A 22,369-nucleotide genomic window follows, 5' to 3' on the forward strand; every position below is an offset into this window, starting at 1 on the left:
TTTGTCACATGATTTCGGAGTTATGACGTTTTTAAGCATAAACTTTTAAAACCAAGCTCCTCCCTCCGTTTTGATCCTATTGAGGCGAAACTTCACAGAAGTGTTCAGCATATCAGTCTACTAAAATGACCTTTTGGAATTTGCGATTGGTCACATGGTTTGGCATACATAAATAATTAATTAAACGAAGAAAAAAAAATTCAACCGCTTCATTGATCATGAAAATCAACGTGAAACTTTATAGTTCATATTATAGTAGAGGTAATGAAGTGTAACATGTGTGCAAAATTTCAAAATGATTGGATGTACGGTCTGGAAACTAAAAGTTGTTATTGCGTGAAGAAGAAGAATCTTCTGAAGCGGACATGGAATTAATTATCACACTGCACATGACGAGCAGGCAAAGTATGGAGCGACCTCACAGGGTCATTTTGACCTCAAATAAAATTCTGATTTCAGATTTGTCAATCGCTGAAGTATATTAACACACGACCAAAACAGATTTGGCGAAATTCCGACGATTTTTGACGAAAATATAACATTTGTGTCTGCATTTCAGCAAAGTAAAGTGTGTGCCGTGTCAGCATTTTAAAAATTGAAACGTGGCTCATTGTAAAGAACTGCATATGGGGAATAGGTGTTGTTAACGATGACGTCATTGGTGCCATAATAATGACGTCATAATTCGACAGGGACAACTCTTAGTCTGATCAGTTTGAAATGTATTGAGCGTGATCTCTGCAACAATTATTTAGAGAATTTAAATTCATGACGTCATCGCTCACGTGGTCTGGCAGCCATATTGGATCAAAAAAAAAGAAATGTTCAAAAATAGAAGAGTTGGCTCACACCAAGTTGACTGCGCAGGCAGGGTAAGTAATCTTTGAATACCATCTAGTTGTCCAAGAGTTCATGTTCGCAAACGGGATATCCAAATTAACATCCATCTGAAGAATGGCAAACTTCATGAATCAACACTGGCAAAATCTACAAGGCCTGGTATTCATTCCATCTTGCTCCAGGTTTCCATTTCCACATCCAGTCATTTATGCACTGTTTCTGTGTCTGTTGGTATCATTATCAGATGCAACCATTGAATTCAGTGTTTCCTCCTGCTGGCCAAGCATACCAATTGGTTTATCTAAGAAGCCATTTGCAAAAAAATGATGGCAAAATTAACCAACTTTCTTCCCTGATCTGTTTTCCTCAACTGCCACACACACCTCCTTTCCTTTCACTTCCTTCCCCTTTCTCTATCAAACTCCTCTCTCATTTATCTCCCTCTCCTGCAACACCATACTTGCAATTTTTTTACAGCATGTTTGGCACATGGATGAGGTTTTACCTGCATTAACTGCAGGATAAGTGCAGCAAAAAGCATTCATGTAGTTTCATGAATTGAAAGGACAACAATAAAGCATCAAAAAATGCAAAGCCCGTCCACGTCCGCTTTGTATTCAACCTAAACTTGACGAAAGCAACAGCTAAAAATAAGTATAATTACTTGCAAAATCGAAGATTTTTCAAGTATATTGGTCGGTTGCGTTTATGGTTCTGTCTGTCTGTTTTTTTTGTCACCGGCCTACAGGTCACAATTCTAAACCGATCGTCACGAAACTTCACCAAGTTGTATAGGTCGTCCCAATTGAGAAGCCTATTGTTTTGGGGTCAAAAGGTCAAAAGGTCAACATAGGCCAAAGGTCACCAACTTTGCCAAATTTCTAAAATCCCCAATTTTCATCCGATTGACTTGAAATTTGAAGAGGACTTGCATATCTGGTCACTGAATTCAACCACCAAGTATATTTGAGGTAAACATAGGCCAAAAGGTCAACATAGACCAGAATTCTAAAATGCTCAATTTTCATCCGATTGACTTGAAATTTGAAGAGAACTTGCATATCTGGTCACTGATTTCAACCACCAAGTATTTTTTTTTAGGTCAGCATAGGCCAAAAGGTCAACATAGGCCAAAAGGCCAACATAGGCCGAATTTATAAAATCCTCAATTTTCATCCAATTGACTTGAAATTTGAATATGACTTACATATCTGGTCACTGAATTCAACCACAAATTATATTTTTGGTAAACATAGGCCAAAAGGTCAACATATGCCGAATTTCTAAAATCACCAATTTTCCTCCGATTTACTTGAAAATTGAACAGCATTTGCACATTGAGTCACTAAATAGGGAAATTAACTATTTTTGAGGTCAAAAGGTCAAAAGTCAACTCAAGGTCAACGTTAAAAATTAATCATTTTTCATTGGAAAAATCGTCACTTTTCTTCCTGTTGACCCGAGCTTTGATCAAGATTGTCAATTTTAATCTTGATGAAATGGACAATTTGCTGTATCAATGGAATTTTTTTTTCTTGGGGGTTGGGGGCGGATTTTGCAAGTATCATGCTCCGCATAACGTCTTCTTGTTTATTAATTAGAGACACCATATTCTGATAGTAGAATTTTGTTGAAACTTTAATCACAAATCTCAAATGGTAAAAAAATTATTGCCTGGACAGACGCACTGAAACTCATTAGTTAGTCATCTCTGTATTCCCATAATAAAGGTTTGTTGAACATTCAATGATAAAAGCTCAAATGGTATAAAAGTTATGCCCAAAAAAACACACACACACACACACACACACACACACACACACACACACACACACACACACACACACACACACACACACACACACACACACACACACACACACACACACACACACACACACACACACACACACACACACACACACACACACACACACACACACACACACACACGACCGTGAAGGGCTAGTAAGAGACAATTTAGAAAAATCAGCAGTATACAGTTATGGACCTGGGATATGGGATATCAAAATCATGAGCTATACACTCAGATGGTCTTGCCAAGAAGGTGAACCCAAAACCTTTTTGCCCCCAACAAGGCGTCAACCCGGCTACGGGCTTGTATTTTTAGTGATGCAACAGAGTCCGCTGTCCATACATCTGGAGTCTACGCTCGAAAATGACTGGACGCATTTCTTCCATATTTGACACGTGTATGTAAGAACATCTGGTATAAGACACATGAAATGATTTTGGGATTGGAGCTAAAAGTCATGGGAGACACAAATATATTTCGGAATTTTAGCATTTATAATTTTTTTTTGCAAGGGACAGAATAGGACAGGATTGTATATGCTTTCAGGAACTATATTTATTTAGATACACTTTACCATCTCCACTACCAACACACAAGGTAGGATTATTTATTTATATACACACAATATCATCACTGCTACCGACATTCCACCTTAAATTATTATTGCAAAATTGAGGATTTTTCAAGTATGTTGGTCGGTTGCGTTTGTTATTCTGTCTGTTTGTTTGTTTGTTTGTTTGTCTGTCTGTCTCTGTTCGTTTGTCACTTGTCTGTCATCACTTTTCACTTTTTATTAACCCGAGCTGTGATTCACATGAACTCAAAGATCGTCAATTTTAAACTTGATGAAGGAAATGGGCAATTTGCTGGATTAATGACATCCTTTTTTGGGGTGGGGGGGGGGGTGGATTTTGCAAGTATCGTGCTCTGCATGACGTATTCTTGTTTATTTCTTTTAATTCCCTTTACCATCACTTCCAACACACAACTTTGGAATATTTATTTATATATACACACTATATCACCACTGCTATTCTTGAGTTCCTTATATATTTTTATTCCCTCTGCCATACCACTAATTACCAACATACTGCTTTGAATTATTTCGTTATTTATATACACTTTATTATATCCACTACCAACACACAGCCTTGAATAATTTATTTATTTTTATATACTACTAGCAGGGGTACCCGACATCGCCCGGTGCTGTTCTAATCCTGTGGCATTTCAAACAATATATATATATTTCTTTTTGTGGGGGCCTAAAATACTTCCCTACACCCACTAAGGAATGCATTCAGGGATCATTCAATATTATCTTTCACACAGCTACAAAGGCTTAGACACTATAGAGCAATTTGAAAAAATTCCCAAAAAATCCAACAGTTTTTTTTCAAAAAATTCAAAAGGTTTCCCGCCCCCCCTAAAACACTCAGACACTCACTGGTGAACCTCTGAAAGTTTGACAAAGATCCGTTCTGCCATCTCTGAGAAAAATAGTGACACACAGACAGACAAACATCTCTCTTATAGTATAGATTCCATCACTGCTACCAATATACCATCTTAAATTATTTACTTAATTACATTTTACCTTTCTACAACCTTTATTTATTTATTACTTGTGAAAATCAACAATTTTTCAAGTATATTGGTTGGTATTGTGCATTATTCTGTCTGTTTGTCTGTCTGTCTGTTTGTTTGCCTGTCTGTTTGTCTGTCTGTCTGTTTGTTTGTCTGTCTTTGTTTGGCTGTCTTTGTTCGTCTGTCTTTGTTCGTCTGTCTTTGTTCGTCTGTCTTTGTTTGTCTGTCTCTTTGTCTGTCTGTCTGTTTGTCTATTTGCCTGTCTGTTTGTCTATCTGTTTGTCTGTCTGTCTTTGCATGTCAATCACCTACAGGTCATAATTTTAAACCGATCTTCACAAAACTTCACCAAACGGTAGAGTTGGTCAAAGGAAGAGCCTATTAATTTTGAGGTCAAAAGTTCAACATAGGCCAAAGGTCAACAACTTAGGTGGGATTTCTAACATCGTCAATTTTCTTCCAATTGATATTAAATTTATCAGGATTTGCATACCTAGTCACTGAATTCAACCACCAATTATTTTTGAGGCCAAAAGGTCAACATGAGCCAAAAGGTCAACATTGGCCAAAGGTCAACAACGGTCAAAGGTCAACAACTTATTTTAGGGATTTTGCAAGTATTGTGCTATGCACGACATATTTCTTGATTAGTTTGTTATTTAGTTATTTTATCGTAAAATTTACACATCCGATTTTAAGGCACGGTTCGTGGATGTGCTCCCCAATGAGGACTTGCATTCTTGTTCTTTTTTATAACCAGATAATGGCATTTTGGAGAGTGCTGCTTTTCCTCTATAAAATGTAGCATTGAAAGGCGAATGTTAAGTTGTCTTGAAGGAGTTAAGAGTCAACCACAAAGTGTGGACTAGCATTACTTATAGACCAGACAGATTACCCTGAAGGTCATTAATTCATGAACTAGGTTTGTGCCAACAGTCCAGAAATTTCAAGGTAATTTTAACTGAAATTAGTTCAGCTTGTAGCAGTTTCGAATCCAAATCGTTAATATGAGAACTAGAACCCACAACATCTAAGATTCCAGTTGATTGTCAGCGCATAGCGAACATCATACACACCTTTTCTCCCTTATCCTATCTCTTTGAAAATCATATATTCTCCCCTCCTTCCCTTCGTTTTATTGAAATTCCTTTTTCTCAAAGAGCTGCAACCACCTTCTTCTCACCCCCATTTGTATACAAATTATGATAGACAAAATGAAAAAAAAAAAAACATTTCTTATTGTCTTAGACGGAGTTGCTCAATATTCTTCAATAACATCCCCAAGGTTAATTTATTTAGCAAAAAACATTCCAGTCGGATGAGACCTGCGTGGGCCCCATAGACAAAGGGACGAAGAAAGGATGAAAAATCAAAATTGTGGTCTGGGGGTGTTGCGGGGAGGAAAGGGCGACAACTAATTCATCTGTCGCGAAATGCTTCACTCGAAGGTACTTCGCTATCGAGTAATAATAATAATTTTGTGGCCCTTTCATCCGTAAGCATGCCGATGTCGCCAATGCAGCAGAGAAGTCACACTCCAATCCTCCACAACCGACATCTCTACAACTGAAGGGATTCAAAACCAAGGTCTTCTTATAAGAGATTAAGAAAACGATTTTTATTGCAAAAAATTTATCACAATATTTAAGGAAGAAACACCAGGTGAAAAACATGGTGTACACTGTATAGTGTGCCATTTGTCAGGATCAGGTTATTACACAGGTTGACACATGTAAAAAGCTGTGCGAGTATTTCCGTGTGTGCATGTGTGAGCACAACTCACATCTGGATGAGGAATCGCATACTGCCCTTGGATACTGTAGGCCTGCAACACATTGCAAAGAACAAATGAACCACAGAATTGCAATTGCCGAAACATCATTTCATTGATCACATCCTTATGGTTCGTGAGACCCATTCTTCGAACCTAGTACCGGATGAGGATTTCAGAATGCCAAGTTTCTACACACAGGTTGTGTCAAGTCGGGCCAATCCATTCCATCGTCCTTTTAATTAAAATGAAAAGATGTCGTAACTCCAACACAACAGATGAAACTTTTACAAGTCGATATTCAGACAACTTTTGACGGCTGAAGTCCGACCAATAATTTTCCACGTTTTTACAAGTTATACTCAAATCTTTACACATCTGCAACATCGTTGGGGTAAAAGCATCCAGGTGCTCACAACTCAGCATATTGCATACTCAACATTTCAGCATACTCAACATATTGTGGCTAAGAACCAATTCCAGAAACGTCACCACTCTATCTCAGGGGAAGGTTTGTCTCTGGTGCAATACCCGTAGGCAGGCTCAGTGCAGTCACAGCCAGACAGCAATGTTTGAGTTTGCCCACCCAGCAGTCAACAGGCAGAAACTTGTAATTCAGCCATGGTGTCGGCGATAACTCACCTATTCGAGGTGAAAGACACCTTTGGATCTTCAACGCATACAAACTAATGCTAGCAGGACACGCAGAGTACTGTCCGTCCGAGAGACGGCACTTGTGATACAATGTCCTTCAACAAAGCACAAATCTGACAGTGTATTTTCAAATTGGAAATCAAACTCCAACACTAGATAGCTCAAAGGTAAGTGCGCTACCTCAGCAACATCCTGTCGGGATCAGGAGGAAGCTGCGAGTGGACAGAAATTCTCCCATTTTTGTGTATGTATTATGGAGATGAACCACAACGTTATATAATGAGCATAACTAAGAAAGAAAAGAACCTTCTTAATCATCAAGAGTTAAGAAAGCTTTGCTCAAGGATTCTTTACCAATGTCCGGATTATCCCAAGTGTGGATTTTTTTTAATTTTACACCATTTCCATCTCCTTGTGGACGTCAAACATGGTGGTCTATTGGATGCACCGACAACTTATCCTTTTCGGAAAATTATCCACACTTTCATCGCTGAATATCATGTGTTTTCCAACCACACCCACGTGCTATTTTCAGAAGTTACTTTATGACTTCCCATCCATAATGCACCCATTGGTAACACACCCAAACCGATGTGTAAACCTATTTTGGTCATACTTGGCACAAAGACAGGACATGACGGTATATATGCACATCATTTTGTTTCGCGATGAGATCAAAGATGGCCGAATGGTGGCCATTTTAGTTGTAAAAAACAACAACCCGACATTGAAAACGTCCTCAACCATTTTTCATACATGCATTTGCCGATCTTGTTCAATCTTGGCTCACAGATAATGACTGATATCTTACATATGCACGTCATTTATTTTCAGGATCAGATCCAAAACGGCAAACTGGTGGCCATTTTGTTACTTAAATGTGCCCCTGACCATTTATTGAACAGGGATGGGCCGATTTTTTTCCAACTTGGCACAAACACAGCACATGACGACATATACAGTGCTCAGCGTCGACGAGTCTGGCATTTCACTCAGGCCAACTGGCACGGTCTTCAAGCAGCCATCAATCATCTGGACTGGTCTCCATTCTCTACCACCTCTGACATCAACTCATCCTGGGAATTCTTCCAAAGTAAAGTGCTCTCTCTCATGCACAGATTTATCCCATCTCGTCTTCAGTTGTCATACCCTTCCTCCCGTCCATGGTACACAGAATCTTGTGGTGAGCCTGTTGCCCAGAAACAACTTGCCTTCGTCTCCTGGAAAGCAAATCCAACGGAAGGAAATCTCATTTCCTTTCACAAAGCCCGAAACAAGTGTGTGTCCACCCTCAGGAGAGCCAGGAAACAATATCTCTCCGTTCTCAAGACCGAACTCTCTTATCTGTCTCCCTCTTCCAAATCCTGGTGGCGTCTGGTCAAATCCGTTTCTGGTGTTTGTTCCCCCTCCATCCCCTCCCTTACCTCAAACGGCTACACAGCTGACTCCGCACGTGAAAAAGCTGAATGCCTCAACTCTGTGTTTGCCTCTAAATCTTGTGTCCCAAACCCATCCCTCTCTGTACCCACCATACCCAGTCGTACCCTGCTGCTCCTGGACTCCGTGTCCTTTCCTCCTGACAAGGTGGAAAAGTTTCTCTCAACCTTCGACTCTGATTCTGCAACTGGACCCGACGGCATCAGCCCACGGGTCCTAAAATCCTGCTCTGCCGCTCTATCTCACCCTCTCTCTGTTCTCTTCACCCTCTCTTTTGCTCAAGGTCAACTGCCATCTGCTTGGAAATCAGCCAACATCACCGCTTTGCACAAAAAAGGTGCAAAAACAGATCCTAGCAACTACAGCCAATCAGCCTTCTCCCAATTATCAGCAAAGTCATGGAATCCATCATTGCTTCGGATATGAAATCTTTCCTCTTCTCCAATGGCTTGATCTCTGATCATCAATTTGGTTTCAGACCAGGTCACTCTACTCTGGACATGCTGCTTCTGCTGTCTCAACAATGGATGGAGGTCCTCAATGCCAAACAGGAAATTAGAGCAGTCTCCCTCGACATATCACGTGCCTTCGACACGGTCTGGCACCCCGCTCTGCTCACCAAACTCTCCTCCTTTGGTATTCATGGAAATCTCCACGCATGGCTGGCGGACTTCCTCTCTAGTCGTCGTCAACGTGTGGCCCTGAATGGGTTTCTCTCATCTCCTCTTCCTGTTCAGGCTGGAGTTCCCCAAGGCAGTGTTCTGGGCCCCGTGCTTTTTCTGGTCTTCATCAATGATCTCTCTGACTCTCTTGAAAATCCTCTCTATCTCTTTGCTGATGACTCCACTCTCTGCCGCTCCATTCCTCTTCCCTCAGATCGGCAGTCTGCAGCCTCCTCACTCTCTGAAGACTTGGACAAAATCACAGACTGGTCAAACAAGTGGAACATGTCTTTCAATCCTGACAAATCTCACACTCTTACTATGTCTCTCCGAAAAGATCGACTGGACAACCCTCCCATCTACTTTCTCAACAATCCTCTCCAAGAAGTTCTGTCGCTCAAGCTTTTGGGTTTCACTATCTGCCATGATCTTTCTTGGGAAAACCACATTTCCAAGCTGGCCTCCAAAGCTAGTCGCCGACTGGGCATCCTCCGTCGTGCGAAGTCCTTCCTCGGCACACCTGAGCTCCTCACCACATACAAGGCTTTCATCCGCAGCTCAATGGAATACTGTTCTCCCCTATGGGCCGGTGCTCCTGCCTCACACCTAGCTCGGCTTCACGCTGTTGAAACCAAAGCTTTCAGAATTATTGGAATCTCCCGCGATGAAGCTATCTCTGAGGGCCTTTCACTCACTCACCGCAGGCAGGTAGGTGGTCTTTCTGTCTTCTACCGACTCCTCTCCGGCCTTGCACCCCCAGCTCTCTCTGTGCTCTGTCCCCCAAATATTCCTACAGGTCGCACAAGATCTGCCAGCAACCCTCTGATGGTTAAACTGCCGAAATCTCGGCTCTCTGCTCACCTTCACTCTTTCATTCCTCTTTTCTCCCGCCTCTGGAACAAACTCCCTCACTCCCTTCAATCCCACTCCTCCCTCCAGGTCTTTAAAACAGCTGTTCACCACCATCTCTTATCTTCCCCCATCCAAAACCTTGATCTTTTCTACCCCCGCTAATTCACCCCAGATCCACCTTGATTGAAATTCCAACTTCTTTCCTGGAAGTCCTGGCAGTGTCCATATGTTTTATACCTCTCCCACCGCCCCCTTCCCATGCCCCCCCCCCCAAAGCCCTCGCCCTCTCTCAGATCTCTCGATGTCTCCATGTCTCTCGGTCCCTGCTCTCAAATGTTGTGTTTGTGTCCTTCCCCCTCTCTCCCCATCTTGTCTACCGCTCCCGATGTTATATGTTTTATGTGTCGGTTTGTCTTTCTGTGTGATTAATGTTCGCTCTTTCACGAGCCTCGATCTTGTATACAAAAAAAATAAAAATAATAATAATTCAGAAAGTATTCAGACCCCTTCACTTTTTTCACATTTTGTTATGTTGCAGCCTTTTGCTGAATCGTTTAAATTCATTTTTTCCCTCATCAATCTACACTCAATACCCCATAATGACAAAGAGAAAACAGGATTTTAGAAAGTTTTGCAAATTTATTAAAAAGAAAAAACTGAAATATCACATTGACAAAAGTATTCATACCCTTTGCTATGACACTTGAAATTTAGCTCAGGTGCCTCCCATTTATCTTGATCATCTTTGAGATGTTTCTACATCTTGATTGGAGTCCACCTGTGGTAAATTCAATTGCTTGGACATGTTTTGGAAAGGCACACACCTGTCTATATAAGGTCTCACAGCTGACAGTACATATCAGAGCAAAACCCAAGCCATGAGGTCGAAGGAACTGCCTGCAGAGCTCAAAGCCAATATTGTGTCGAGGCACAGATCTGGGGAAGCCTACAAAAATTTCTGCTGCATTGAAGGTTCCCAAGAGCACAGTGGCCTCCATAATTCTTAAATGGAAGAAGTTTGGAACAACGAGGACTCTTCCTAGAGCTGGACGCCCGGCCAAATTGAGCAATCGGGGGAGAAGGGCCTTGGTAAGAGAGGTGACCAAGAACCCGATGGTCACTCTGGCTGAGCTCCAGAGATCCTGTGTGGAGATGGGAGAAACTTCCAGAAGGACAACCATCACTGCAACACTCCACCGATCTGGGCTTTATGGCAGAGTGGCCAGACGGACGCCAAACAGTTCAATCTTGGTTTCATCAGACCACCGAATCTTGTTTCTCACAGTCTGAGAGTCCTTTAGGTGCTTTTTTGCAAACTCCAAGCGGGCTTTCATGTGTCTTTCATTGAGAGGCTTCCGTTTGGCCACTCTGCCATAAAGGCTAGATTCCTCCACCATTTCTCGGACATGCATTTACCAATCTTATCCAAATTTGGCAGGCAGATAATGAATGATGAGTTACATTTGCACATCATTTTTTTCCCCGTGATCAGATCCAATATGGCCGACTGGTTGCCATTTAGTTACTTTAAAGTGTCCCCATCCATTTCTTGGACATGAACGAACCAATTTTCTTTAAACTCGGCTCAAAGACAATATATGAGTATATATATATATACATAAGATTTTGTTTTGTCATCTGACCAAAGATGGCCGACTGACAGCCTTTAACTCCATACAGCAAAATTACGAAAACCATGGCTATTTCACATTAAATGAAATTTTATGTTTTTTTCTTGTTGTTGAGTATTTTTCGATTCTACAGGGGGAACTGCATTGAATTTGGGTATTTGGGTACTTTGGGAACTGCATTGAATTTGGGTATTTGGGTACTTTGGGAACTGCATTGAATTTGGGTATTTGGGTACCAAATTTGAATTTGGGGTAATATTGAGTATTTTCTCAAATACTGCTCGCCATTTGTTTCATGTCGCGATTCCCGAGTGGAGAAGGGTTCACCGGGATGAAATTGAAACTGAATTTTCACTCGTGAACATTTATTCCAACTGCTCTTGAATCCACCTCATAAATTCTAAGTAGGAATTGTTTTGATGATCTTCACAATTTCCACACATCATTTGCTGGTGTGAAGGGGGTGAGAGGGTACAGTTCAGCTGCGCTGATGATGCAGTACCTCCTGTAGATTAGAGCAGGTATCTGGAATTTGGACAAGGTGTGGACTGACACCATATGGGATCGTTAACATCCACCAAATAATGATGGCAGACAGGACGCCCCGTTTAACTTCCATCCGCGGAACCAACTGTACACACATTGATGAATCACCTTGTAACACGTGAAACACCAGGATGACGGTTTATAGCCGGCCCAAGATTCCATCACAAGCTCGACAGCTCAGAGGACAGTGTGCATAACTCTCAGGTAACCCGCCAGCCCGGCAAGTAATATGCTGAAATTGGTATTTTATGGCCTACCTCGCAGATTATCCAAAGGAAAGAATTTGGCTTGAGTCCTCACTCACAATGGCTTATTATTATCGAAAGGTAAGTTTTATTGCCAACTGATATTCAATTGGGTATCAATCCGAGTTTCGACAACCTGTGAGCGACTATGTTTGACGTCAGTGCTCGATGCCACTTCGTAAGCTTATTCTCAGCGTTTAACTTCCCAAACCGAACCACGTCTTTTTCTGAACCCATTCATGTTTTCCTGCCATCATATATTTACATCAGGTTGATATATTTACCTTGCTGCATTCACAAATGTTGAAGAACCACCTTGAGTTACAATCAGTCCGTACTCTATAGTCATGACGGCATTCAATCAGTCTATCGATTTCTGCAAGGAAAAAAAACAAACTTCCTTTGAGAGCAGCAGCTATCCAGGGAAGTGACAGCAGAGATTGCACTCCATTGTAGGAAAAAGGATCCTACTTATAAAGTGTCCAACCGAGACATTGCTAGGTTTTTCCATTTGTGTTTTGCTGAGAGTGTGGTTGGTTGAGCATGCTCGCACTCGAAGTGAGCTACCTCTTGTTTTAAGACGATGTTTATTCTGGGTGAAGAGGTTACAATGGATTCAGTTACTTCAACCAATCATAGCAACCTGTGGCCAATATCGCAGAAGGTAGGAAAACCTTGGCTGGCCCAGAGAAATTCCCATCACCTGTCAGTCAGTTATTGAGTATCTCTTGGCATCTGACAGTCTCTCATGCGAGGCACAGCATACAAGAGGAAAGAAAAAGAAGAACAAGATTACAAAAACAATAAAGAATAAGATGGTGCAGAAGTCAATGGCCTGGAATCCCAATTATTACAGGAATCCCAATTATCCCAGATTTAAGTCAATAATTGTTTCAGCAATATTAGTAAAGAATTATCGCAGAGGTAAATTGCATAGAAGACTGAGTTTGCAACTTGCCCCATTTGGGATATTGGTCTTGTGTAGTCGTTGGGCTCTGGCATATTGCCAATTGAGCGTACGGCGTACATCGTTATAATGAGGTACTGTATGAAAGGGAAAAGTCAAATCATATACATTACAGTATTTGTGAACAACAAATTGATGTGGGAAGATTTGTCAGAAATTACCCTTCATATTCTACGTCAGTGCACCATCTTACGTCTTACCCTCCACCTCACCAAGCCGCTCACGGAACACAAGCTCATTGGTTATTTAAACTACAAAAGGTAATGAATATCCACTTAAATCACCAAACTTGTGTTTTCATCAATGTGGTTTTAGTTTAAAAACTGTAGGGGAAAACAACATCTTAATGAAAGCCAAAATTGTAAATAAACTCAACGTGGTGACAGCCTCTGAAGTGGTTGTGGCAGAGAAATGTTGTTTGCTTTTCTTCACAAGCAAGATAATTATGGTCTCTCGTCCAATCGATAGGATTTGTCAAATATAGTGAACAAAAAAAACAAAAACAAAAAAATTGGAACTGCAACCGTCACTTCAAAACTTAAAAACATTGGAGCAAAGTGGATGTGATATGTCGGCATCTTTAATTCAACTCCAGTCCAGCCGGGCATCCGGAATTTACCGAGCGAATGTATAAATGTATTGTCTGTGATGTGATCTGGCCCTTGCCAGAGGAGAGGGTATTGCATTTGGGTCCGTTTGTTCGTTTGTCTGTTTGTCTGCCGTTTGTTTGTCTGCCGTTTGTTTGTTTGTTTGTCTGCCGTTTGTTTTGTTTGTTTGTCTGCCATTTGTTTGTTTTTTTGTCTGACGTTTGTTTCTTTGTTTGTATGATGTTTGTTTGTCTGTCTGATGGTTGTTTCTTTGTTCTTCTGATGTTTCTTTCTTTGTCTGATGTTTCTTTGTTTGGCTCATGTTTGTTTGTTTGTTTGCTTTTCTGATGTTTGTTTCTTTGTTTGCCCAATGTTTGTTTGTTTTTTGTCTGATTTTTGTTTCTTTGTTTGTCTGATGTTTGTTTCTTTATTTGTCTGACGTTTGTTTGTTTGGCTGATGTTTGTTTGTTTGTTGTTTGTTTGTCTGCTGTTTGTTTCTTTGTTTGCCCGATGTTTGTTTCTCTGCACAGAACATGAGTATGCTTTTCTTTGCAACCAGATTGGCTAGAAATTTTCACCATAGTGCCTCCTCCTGTATAATTTTAATGAAAATTATGACATCATAGGTCACGTGGTAGGGCGCCATCTTGGAAAAAAACCCCCCAAAAAACCTTCTAATCTTTCAGAATTACCCTTTCTCTCAGATATCGCTTCTACTTCGGAGGTTATGCTGGTTTTGCTATTAATCCGCCTATTTTCTCAAAGATGTGGTAGAGTTGGGAGGAGGAGGCTGAGGCTTTTGTGGAGTTGTCAGAATGGCATGTGTAAGTTTACTCAAAGTAAAAATGTAATTGTGTGTGTGTGTGTGTGTGTGTGTGTGTGTGTGTGTGTGTGTGTGTGTGTGTGTGAAGAATGTGTTTGCGCATGTGTGTCACTGTGAGGGATGGGGGATTGGAGGGGAGTTGGGGGGTAGGAATGAGGTGGCACAATCACCATATGGGTAATGTGCTAGTCCCTTTCAAAACAGATGACATCGCAGTCAGAGTCTCCAAATTCAGGGTTGAATTACGCCTAGGTCCCCCGTCGGTGACGTGATGTGAGTTGACAAAGTGGAAGACGCAAGGCGGCCATCTTAGATTTTGACGTGGCGACCCAATTTTCAATAGCGTTCTCCCTTATGCGTAGATACACCCACACACCAGATTAGAAGTTAGTAGTTCGTTTATTTTTCAAGATATTTCGCTCACAAGGTTCAGACATATATATGGTGGCGGCCATCTTGGATTTTGACGTGGCGACCCCATTTTCAATAGCGTTCTCCCTTATGCGTAGATACACCCACACACCAGATTAGAAGTTAGTAGTTCGTTTATTTTTCAAGATATTTCGCTCACAAGGTTCAGACATATATATGGTGGCGGCCATCTTGGATTTTGACGTGGCGACCCAATTTTCAATAGCGTACTCCCTTATGCATAGATATACACACACACCAGATTAGAAGTTAGTAGTTCGTTTATTTTTCAAGATATTTCGCTCACAAGATTCAGACATATATATGGTGGCGGCCATCTTTGATTTTAACGTGGCGACCCAATTTTCAATAGCGTTCTTCCTTATGCGTAGATACACCCACACACCAGATTAGAAGTTAGTAGTTCGTTTATTTTTCAAGATATTTCGCTCACAAGGTTCAGACATATATATGGTGGCGGCCATCTTGGATGTTGACGTGGCGACCCAATTTTCAATAGCGTTCTTTCTTCTGCCAAGATACACCCAAACACCAGATTAGAAGTTGGTACTTCACTTATTTTTCAAGATATTCCACTCACAAGTTTCAGACATACATGGCGGCAGCCATCTTGGATTTTGACGTGGGTTTCACCCACACACCAAATTAGAATTCGGCCCTTCGCTTACGCACGCACGCACGCATGGACGGACACACGGACGGACACACGGACGGAGGGGAAAACCATAGTCCCCCTTTCGCTCCGCGGTGCGACGGGGGACAACAACTGCAAGCATTTGGAATGACCATGTCAAGAGGCATTGCAGTTAAACAAAAGTAATCGGCCTCTAACGTTTAAACAAATGTGGATACAAAGAGATCTGGGTCTTCACTGAAGCTAAAATCTATATCCTAAGTCTGTTAATTACTCCCATAGTCAGTTCTCCTAACCAGGTAGGAATGTAGAGTTTACAGGATAAACAATTGTGTGCATTGGATAGGCAAGGTTAGTGTAAATATTAGAAGGAATTCGCTCTGCCAGGGTAGAAATGAGTGAGGTCAACGAATTATCTAAAGGACTTCCAAAGTGTTACGTGGTCCTCCCGGTGACTACCTGGTCTCGGTGACCCCCGGACCGTGAGAGGAACTCCGCCAGAAAGATTTATTATGTATGCGCTTTCGTAACGCAATCAATATGAATTCCAACCAAGAAAAAACCCCACACCAAGGATCCGGAATAATCAATGATATATTCCCCGAGCAATCAACCATCAACAATCCACAATCAACAATCAATCCCCGAGATGATTAAGATGGCCATCTTACATACGTGTGTCCCCTTTCCCCACTCCCGACCCCTTGGGTACTCACGACCCCTTTGGTCTCTGTCCCTCACAATGTCTCTGGGCCCCTCCTGACCAAGATGATGGTCGGCTTCGCCGCACACGGGCGGTTGAACGAACCCCGGGCGGATGTGCTTCCACCGGGCACGTACCGTACCGGGAACCACGGCTGCAGCACACCCCTCCTGGCCAAGCGAAGCGGGCAAAGCAAGCGCCGCTTGCAACGCGCGCGAGGCCCCAAAGTGCGACCCGTACGCGTCCTTGTAGACGGTGCGGCGAACTGTGCCGGACGCTGGGTCCGTGCACGGACCCACGGCAACTTGACGTGTCAAAAGGGTAGTTACACGTCCCGGTAACTCCTCTCGCCAGACGGGCTTGGGGAACGCAGCTTTTCCACGCTGCTCAATCTCGATCCCCACTCTCCTCGGAGCCGGGCGAGGAAGAAGAAGAATCGGCGCTTCTCCCGGACCTCGTGTCTTTTCTTCTTCCGTTTCCGGTCTCCTTTTTCCCAGAAGGGCTCCTGACCCTTTAATCACAACAACCCTTAATCGACTACACATTGATAAGCAAAGACCTGAATAGTAATTCACATACATTCACATAAATATGTAACACTCCCCCCCCTTCAAGAAAGAAAGTTTGAACCCAGCGAAAACTTTCTTTGCCGGCCAACTTGGATAAACAAACCAGATAACTCACCCCCCCCCCCCCCCCACCCCCAACTCATCAGTTCCCCCCGGGCACAGTCATCATTTAAAAATAAAGCAACAAAATTTCACACAATCCCCTAGATTAATTCCCTCTGGACCAAGCGTCAACCACTTCTAGTTTCTCTTGAATGATGGTTAAGAGGTGGTGACCAAAGCCCCCAAATTTAAACCTCTCTATAGCACTTTTTCGGGAGGCCCAGCGGAGTATTCCCTACATGGACGCCTTAAGGAATGTGGAGTTCACGGTTAGTCCGGGGAGGAAAGTTCATTACATGGACGCCTTTAAGAACGGGGAGTTCACGGTTAGTCCGTGCAGGAAAGTTCACTACCTGGACGCCTTTAAGAACGTGGCGTTCACGGTTAGTCCGTGTAGGAGCCCCGGCTCGGCGGCTCCCCCGTATATATAGTGCTTCAACTTCTCCAGACTCCTAACAGTTACGGTGGGACCACTTGTCCCAGCCGTTACCTGACTGGCGGTCTCCTTCTCGGCCAGTGCTCTGACATTCATTTTTTCGGGAGGTGCTGTAACTCTGGGAGCCTCCATAGTAATATCGGCTGCTGCCAACCCCAAAACTACTGCCAAGTTGTCCTCTTCTGTAGACCTCTCGACGCCTACGAAATGCCTTCCCTACTGTTATGGTCCGACCCTCCAAATCCTTACCATTCCAATTCTTCTCTGCCTCCCTGGCGTCTCTTGTGCTTGCAAACTTGACAAAGCCAAACCCTCTTGACCGTTGCGTTTCCCTGTCTTGTTCAGTCCCCCTACAAATAACTTGGAACTTTTGTCGCCATCCCGAGCTGGTGGGGTGTTATTTTCCCTGCTGTTCTCTTTACCAACCCTCGGGTTACCATAAATTTGCCCCCCGGCCAAATCATTCCCAATAATCACAGATACTCCCTCTACAGGAAGCGTGGCTTGTAAACCGACGGTGACCGGTCCTGACACCAAATCGGATTCCAAATGGATGACATGAAGTGGGGCACTAACACAGCCACCGATCCCTTGTAACCGAACACTATCACCCGTTGCGGTACTCTTTGACAATGGCAAAATGCCTTCAAGCATTAAGGATTGATGGGCTCCTGTGTCCCTCAAAACCCTAACCGGTCTTGGGTTAGTCAAGTCTCCCTTGAGTGAGACCAACCCCTCATAAATAAATGGTCGGTAACTCTTCTGTGGGCGATTTCTTACGCTTGCCATCGCATTCGGAGTGGTAATAGTCGGACTCCGCTCTGGGTCTTCCCTTTTCATGCGGTAACAACTGGACATCAAGTGTCCAGGTTTCTTGCAAAAAGCGCAAGTAGGCCCGGAGGAAAAACTCGTGGTCTGCCTCGGGCCCCCCGAAATATAAGTTTGTCTTGGGCCCGCAGCCCTCTGATTTCGAACAGGTGGGGTATCCGCGTTGTCCCCATAATCCTCTCGAGGCCGCCGCCATGTAAGGTCGTTCTCCGCACCGGGTGTTCCATAACTCCCCTGCTGAAGTCTAGGCGAGGAGTTAGGTTTGTGGACCCCTATCCGGTGTGTTAAGGCATAATCATCTGCCATGGTGGCTGCGTCCCACAACTTTGGTACTTTGTTTTCCTGCAGGTACACTTTGATGTCCTCGTGGACACACTGTTGAAATTCCTCCACCAGGATCAAGTCACGCAATGTTTCGAAGTCTTTCCCGACTCCTTTTGACTCACACCACCGATCAAACATGTTTTCTTTCACTCTGGCAAACTCCACATGGGTCTCACTCTCCCTCTTCCTGGCATTCCTGAATTTTTGCCGGTAAGCTTCCGGAACCAACTCATAGGCTTTGAGGATGTGCTTCTTCAATACCTCATAATCTGCACATTGGTCCATTGGTAGCGCCGAATAAATCTCTTGAGCTTTTCCCACCAGCACACTTTGTACTAGTATGGTCCAGGCCTCCTCCGGCCAGTTTAACTGTCGAGCCACTTTCTCAAAGTGCGGAAAAAATTTAGCGACTTCCTTTTCACTGAAGGGTGGAACCAGCCTCACATGTCTGCCCACATCCCAGGTGTTCTGGCTAGGTGTCGACCCCGTCAGCAAGGGTGGTACCTCTCCCCGTTCTCTCATTAACTCCAGCTCCTTGAATTTAATTTCTTGCTGAAGCGCCATGTCACGTTCCTTCAATTCCCTTTCCGCTTTTCTCTCCTCTGCTTCGAGTTCCCTTGCAGCTCTCCTCTCCTCTGCTTCTGCTTTCCTTTCCTCTGTTTTCATCCTTTCTAACCTTTCCTGGAGTTCTCGTTCCACTCTCCTTTCTTCTTCTGCTCTTTCCTTTTCTGCTTTCCTTTCTTCTTCTGCTAACCTTTCCTGGAGTTCTCGTTCCACTCTCCTTTCCTCTGCTTGTTTCTCTTCTCTCCTCTCTTCTGCTTTCCTTTCTTCTTCTTTTAACCTTTCCTGGAGTTCTCGTTCCACTCTCCTTTCCTCTGCTTGTTTCTCTTCTCTCCTCTCTTCTGCTTTCCTTTCTTCTTCTTTTAACCTTTCCTGGAGTTCTCGTTCCACTCTCCTTTCCTCTGCTTGTTTCTCTTCTCTCCTCTCTTCTGCTTTCCTTTCTTCTTCTGCTCTTTCCTTTTCTGCTTTCCTTTCTTCTTCTGCTCTTTCCTTTTCTGCTTTCCTTTCTTCTTCTTTGATCCGTTCCTGGCTCCGTAATTGCAACTCCAGTTTCCGGAGCTCAACGTCTTCTGGTTCTTCGGGTAGCCACTGCCAGGCTAACTCGTCCCATGTTCCTAATCCCACCATAGACTGTATCACCGTGGTCTGCAACTCTGCCTTCCTCAAATTAGTTCGGACCTCCAAGTTAAAATGTTTGGCCAATTTCAAGAGGTCCGACTTTAGTAACGCTCGGAACTGTGCCTCACTCGGGGTTACCGCAAAGTTCTGTGCCACAAACGCCATGGTGCCTATCGTTAACACCTGTTAACCTTCACCCAAGACTTTACCCCACTTTCCCCAAAAATTTACCAATTAATACTTAATTAATAAATTTTAATTAATAAAAATATTATTTTATACAATTTTAGATCCCGGACGTAGACCCAATTGCGAATCCGCAAATCGTAATTTGGACGAGCCCCCAATTCTGTTACGTGGTCCTCCCGGTGACTACCTGGTCTCGGTGACCCCCGGACCGTGAGAGGAACTCCGCCAGAAAGATTTATTATGTATGCGCTTTCGTAACGCAATCAATATGAATTCCAACCAAGAAAAAACCCCACACCAAGGATCCGGAATAATCAATGATATATTCCCCGAGCAATCAACCATCAACAATCCACAATCAACAATCAATCCCCGAGATGATTAAGATGGCCATCTTACATACGTGTGTCCCCTTTCCCCACTCCCGACCCCTTGGGTACTCACGACCCCTTTGGTCTCTGTCCCTCACAATGTCTCTGGGCCCCTCCTGACCAAGATGATGGTCGGCTTCGCCGCACACGGGCGGTTGAACGAACCCCGGGCGGACGTGCTTCCACCGGGCACGTACCGTACCGGGAACCACGGCTGCAGCACACCCCTCCTGGCCAAGCGAAGCGGGCAAAGCAAGCGCCGCTTGCAACGCGCGCGAGGCCCCAAAGTGCGACCCGTACGCGTCCTTGTAGACGGTGCGGCGAACTGTGCCGGACGCTGGGTCCGTGCACGGACCCACGGCAACTTGACGTGTCAAAAGGGTAGTTACACGTCCCGGTAACTCCTCTCGCCAGACGGGCTTGGGGAACGCAGCTTTTCCACGCTGCTCAATCTCGATCCCCACTCTCCTCGGAGCTGGGCGAGGAAGAAGAAGAATCGTCGCTTCTCCCGGACCTCGTGTCTTTTCTTCTTCCGTTTCCGGTCTCATTTTTCCCAGAAGGGCTCCTGACCCTTTAATCACAACAACCCTTAATCGACTACACATTGATAAGCAAAGACCTGAATAGTAATTCACATACATTCACATAAATATGTAACAAAAGCAACATCAATTTCAACTTCCAGCACAATGCCAACTCGCTCTCTCACATCCGTCAGGACATCACAACCAGAGGAAATGGCAACAACCTAATGACCTTTCTATACTCCCCCCCAATCAGTCTACTGAAAGGAATAGACAGAGTGATGCACTTCAGGATGTCCTCTGTAAAAGCCTTACCTCCAGCAGTGTGACGACATCAATTATAATGGAGAATGAGTGACCTAAGGGATCGAAGGGCCTATGGGGCGTGTATCTTAAATTATCTGCAGATTAAGGGCCTCTTTGTCTGCTCCCCTATGTGTGATTTCTTGAGCCTGTACCATGGCAGGCAGGTATATTCATTCAAATAAGAGAGCAAATTCCATTCTAATAAGGAGGAATGGCCTCATTTTGTGGGATGGGTGGTTTACCTGTTCCATTCTTAATAAATGTAGTACAAGGTGTCATCTCTGAGATGTGGTGTATGCAAGTTGATGTATCGAAGGAAATGATATTCCGTGAATAAATAGGAAACAAAACTCGAATTTCAAAACACCAATAACAAGAATGTTGTTGTCAAACATTTCATTTGGAAGTATTAACTTGAGATGCAAAAAAAGTATGCAAAACAAAAATAAGCATGAACATCATAACCTTATTGGGAATAAAAAGGATATAGTCACAATCTTTCAGCATGATGTTAAGTTGAAAATCTCTAAAATGTACTTAACTTGGAACTTCTTCATGAAAGGTTTAAATTATCATGAAAACATTCACACCCGAGTCCTGAAAACTGCACCTCGACTTGTGTGTGACACCTTTTGACACCTGTGTTGTGACAACAATTTTACAAGTGTTTGTCAAGCATCTTACTGAGTTATCCAGAAAGACCAAATGGAGTGACATCTTAAGCTCAGTTGATAGTTTCCAAGATGATCAGAATCTGCTGATGTGGGGAAGTGCCAGCAGCGCACACCCCTTCACAAAATGTGTCGCCTGTTGCACCAGGCCTCCGTCCTGCCTGACCTTAGATTGTGCATGTCAAAGATCTCGCAGTATCTTTTGAAAAGTGCCAGCCATTATGCAATTACCCTGGCCAGATTTCCTGCCTGATATTAGCTGTATAATTAGCACCTCTCACTGTTGTTGTCGTCAGGGGCTATACAACAACATTTCTCTCGAACAAGCCCATGGCATGGAGACAGCCCATCAATATCGCCGCGAAGAGGCATCCCTGATAGTTGTTCCTCTCCCAGTAGTTGAGAATGCCGCAGTCTGGTTTCGGTACAGGAAAAAGGGACCAAATGGCAATTTCTGTCTCCAACTTTCCTTTAATTGAAGCTGGATTAATGCAAATAATAACGGCTGTGAGTCATTGGTACGAGTCATGAACTGCCATTAGAGGCCATTTTTTCCGCAGAGCAGGGGTTGGCCTTTTTTCGGGCACTGTGGTCCCCTTTTTGAAGCAATGTTTTGCGGCTGGATGCCCTTCCTGCCACCAACCCTGTTATACAACTCTTGCGACACACAGGGAATTACCAGT

General features: G+C 43.4%; 1 protein-coding gene across 6 annotated transcripts in view; it reads right to left on the reverse strand.

Moving 5' to 3' along the window:
- The window catches only part of LOC137431750 (poly(rC)-binding protein 3), a 340,441-nt gene that overhangs the window by 101,602 nt on the left and 216,470 nt on the right, over window positions 1–22,369 (reverse strand). For all 6 annotated transcript variants that reach the window (XM_078782431.1, XM_078782427.1, XM_078782428.1 and 3 more), the window contains exon 9: window positions 6,027–6,068. In XM_078782431.1, the coding sequence (XP_078638557.1) occupies window positions 6,027–6,068 (42 nt within the window). The remainder of the gene's footprint in view (window positions 1–6,026; window positions 6,069–22,369) is intronic.

Source organism: Myxine glutinosa, chromosome 7 (assembly GCF_964187855.1).
Source record: "Myxine glutinosa chromosome 7, kmMyxGlut1.1, whole genome shotgun sequence".
NCBI classification, from domain to species: Eukaryota; Metazoa; Chordata; class Myxini; order Myxiniformes; family Myxinidae; genus Myxine; species Myxine glutinosa.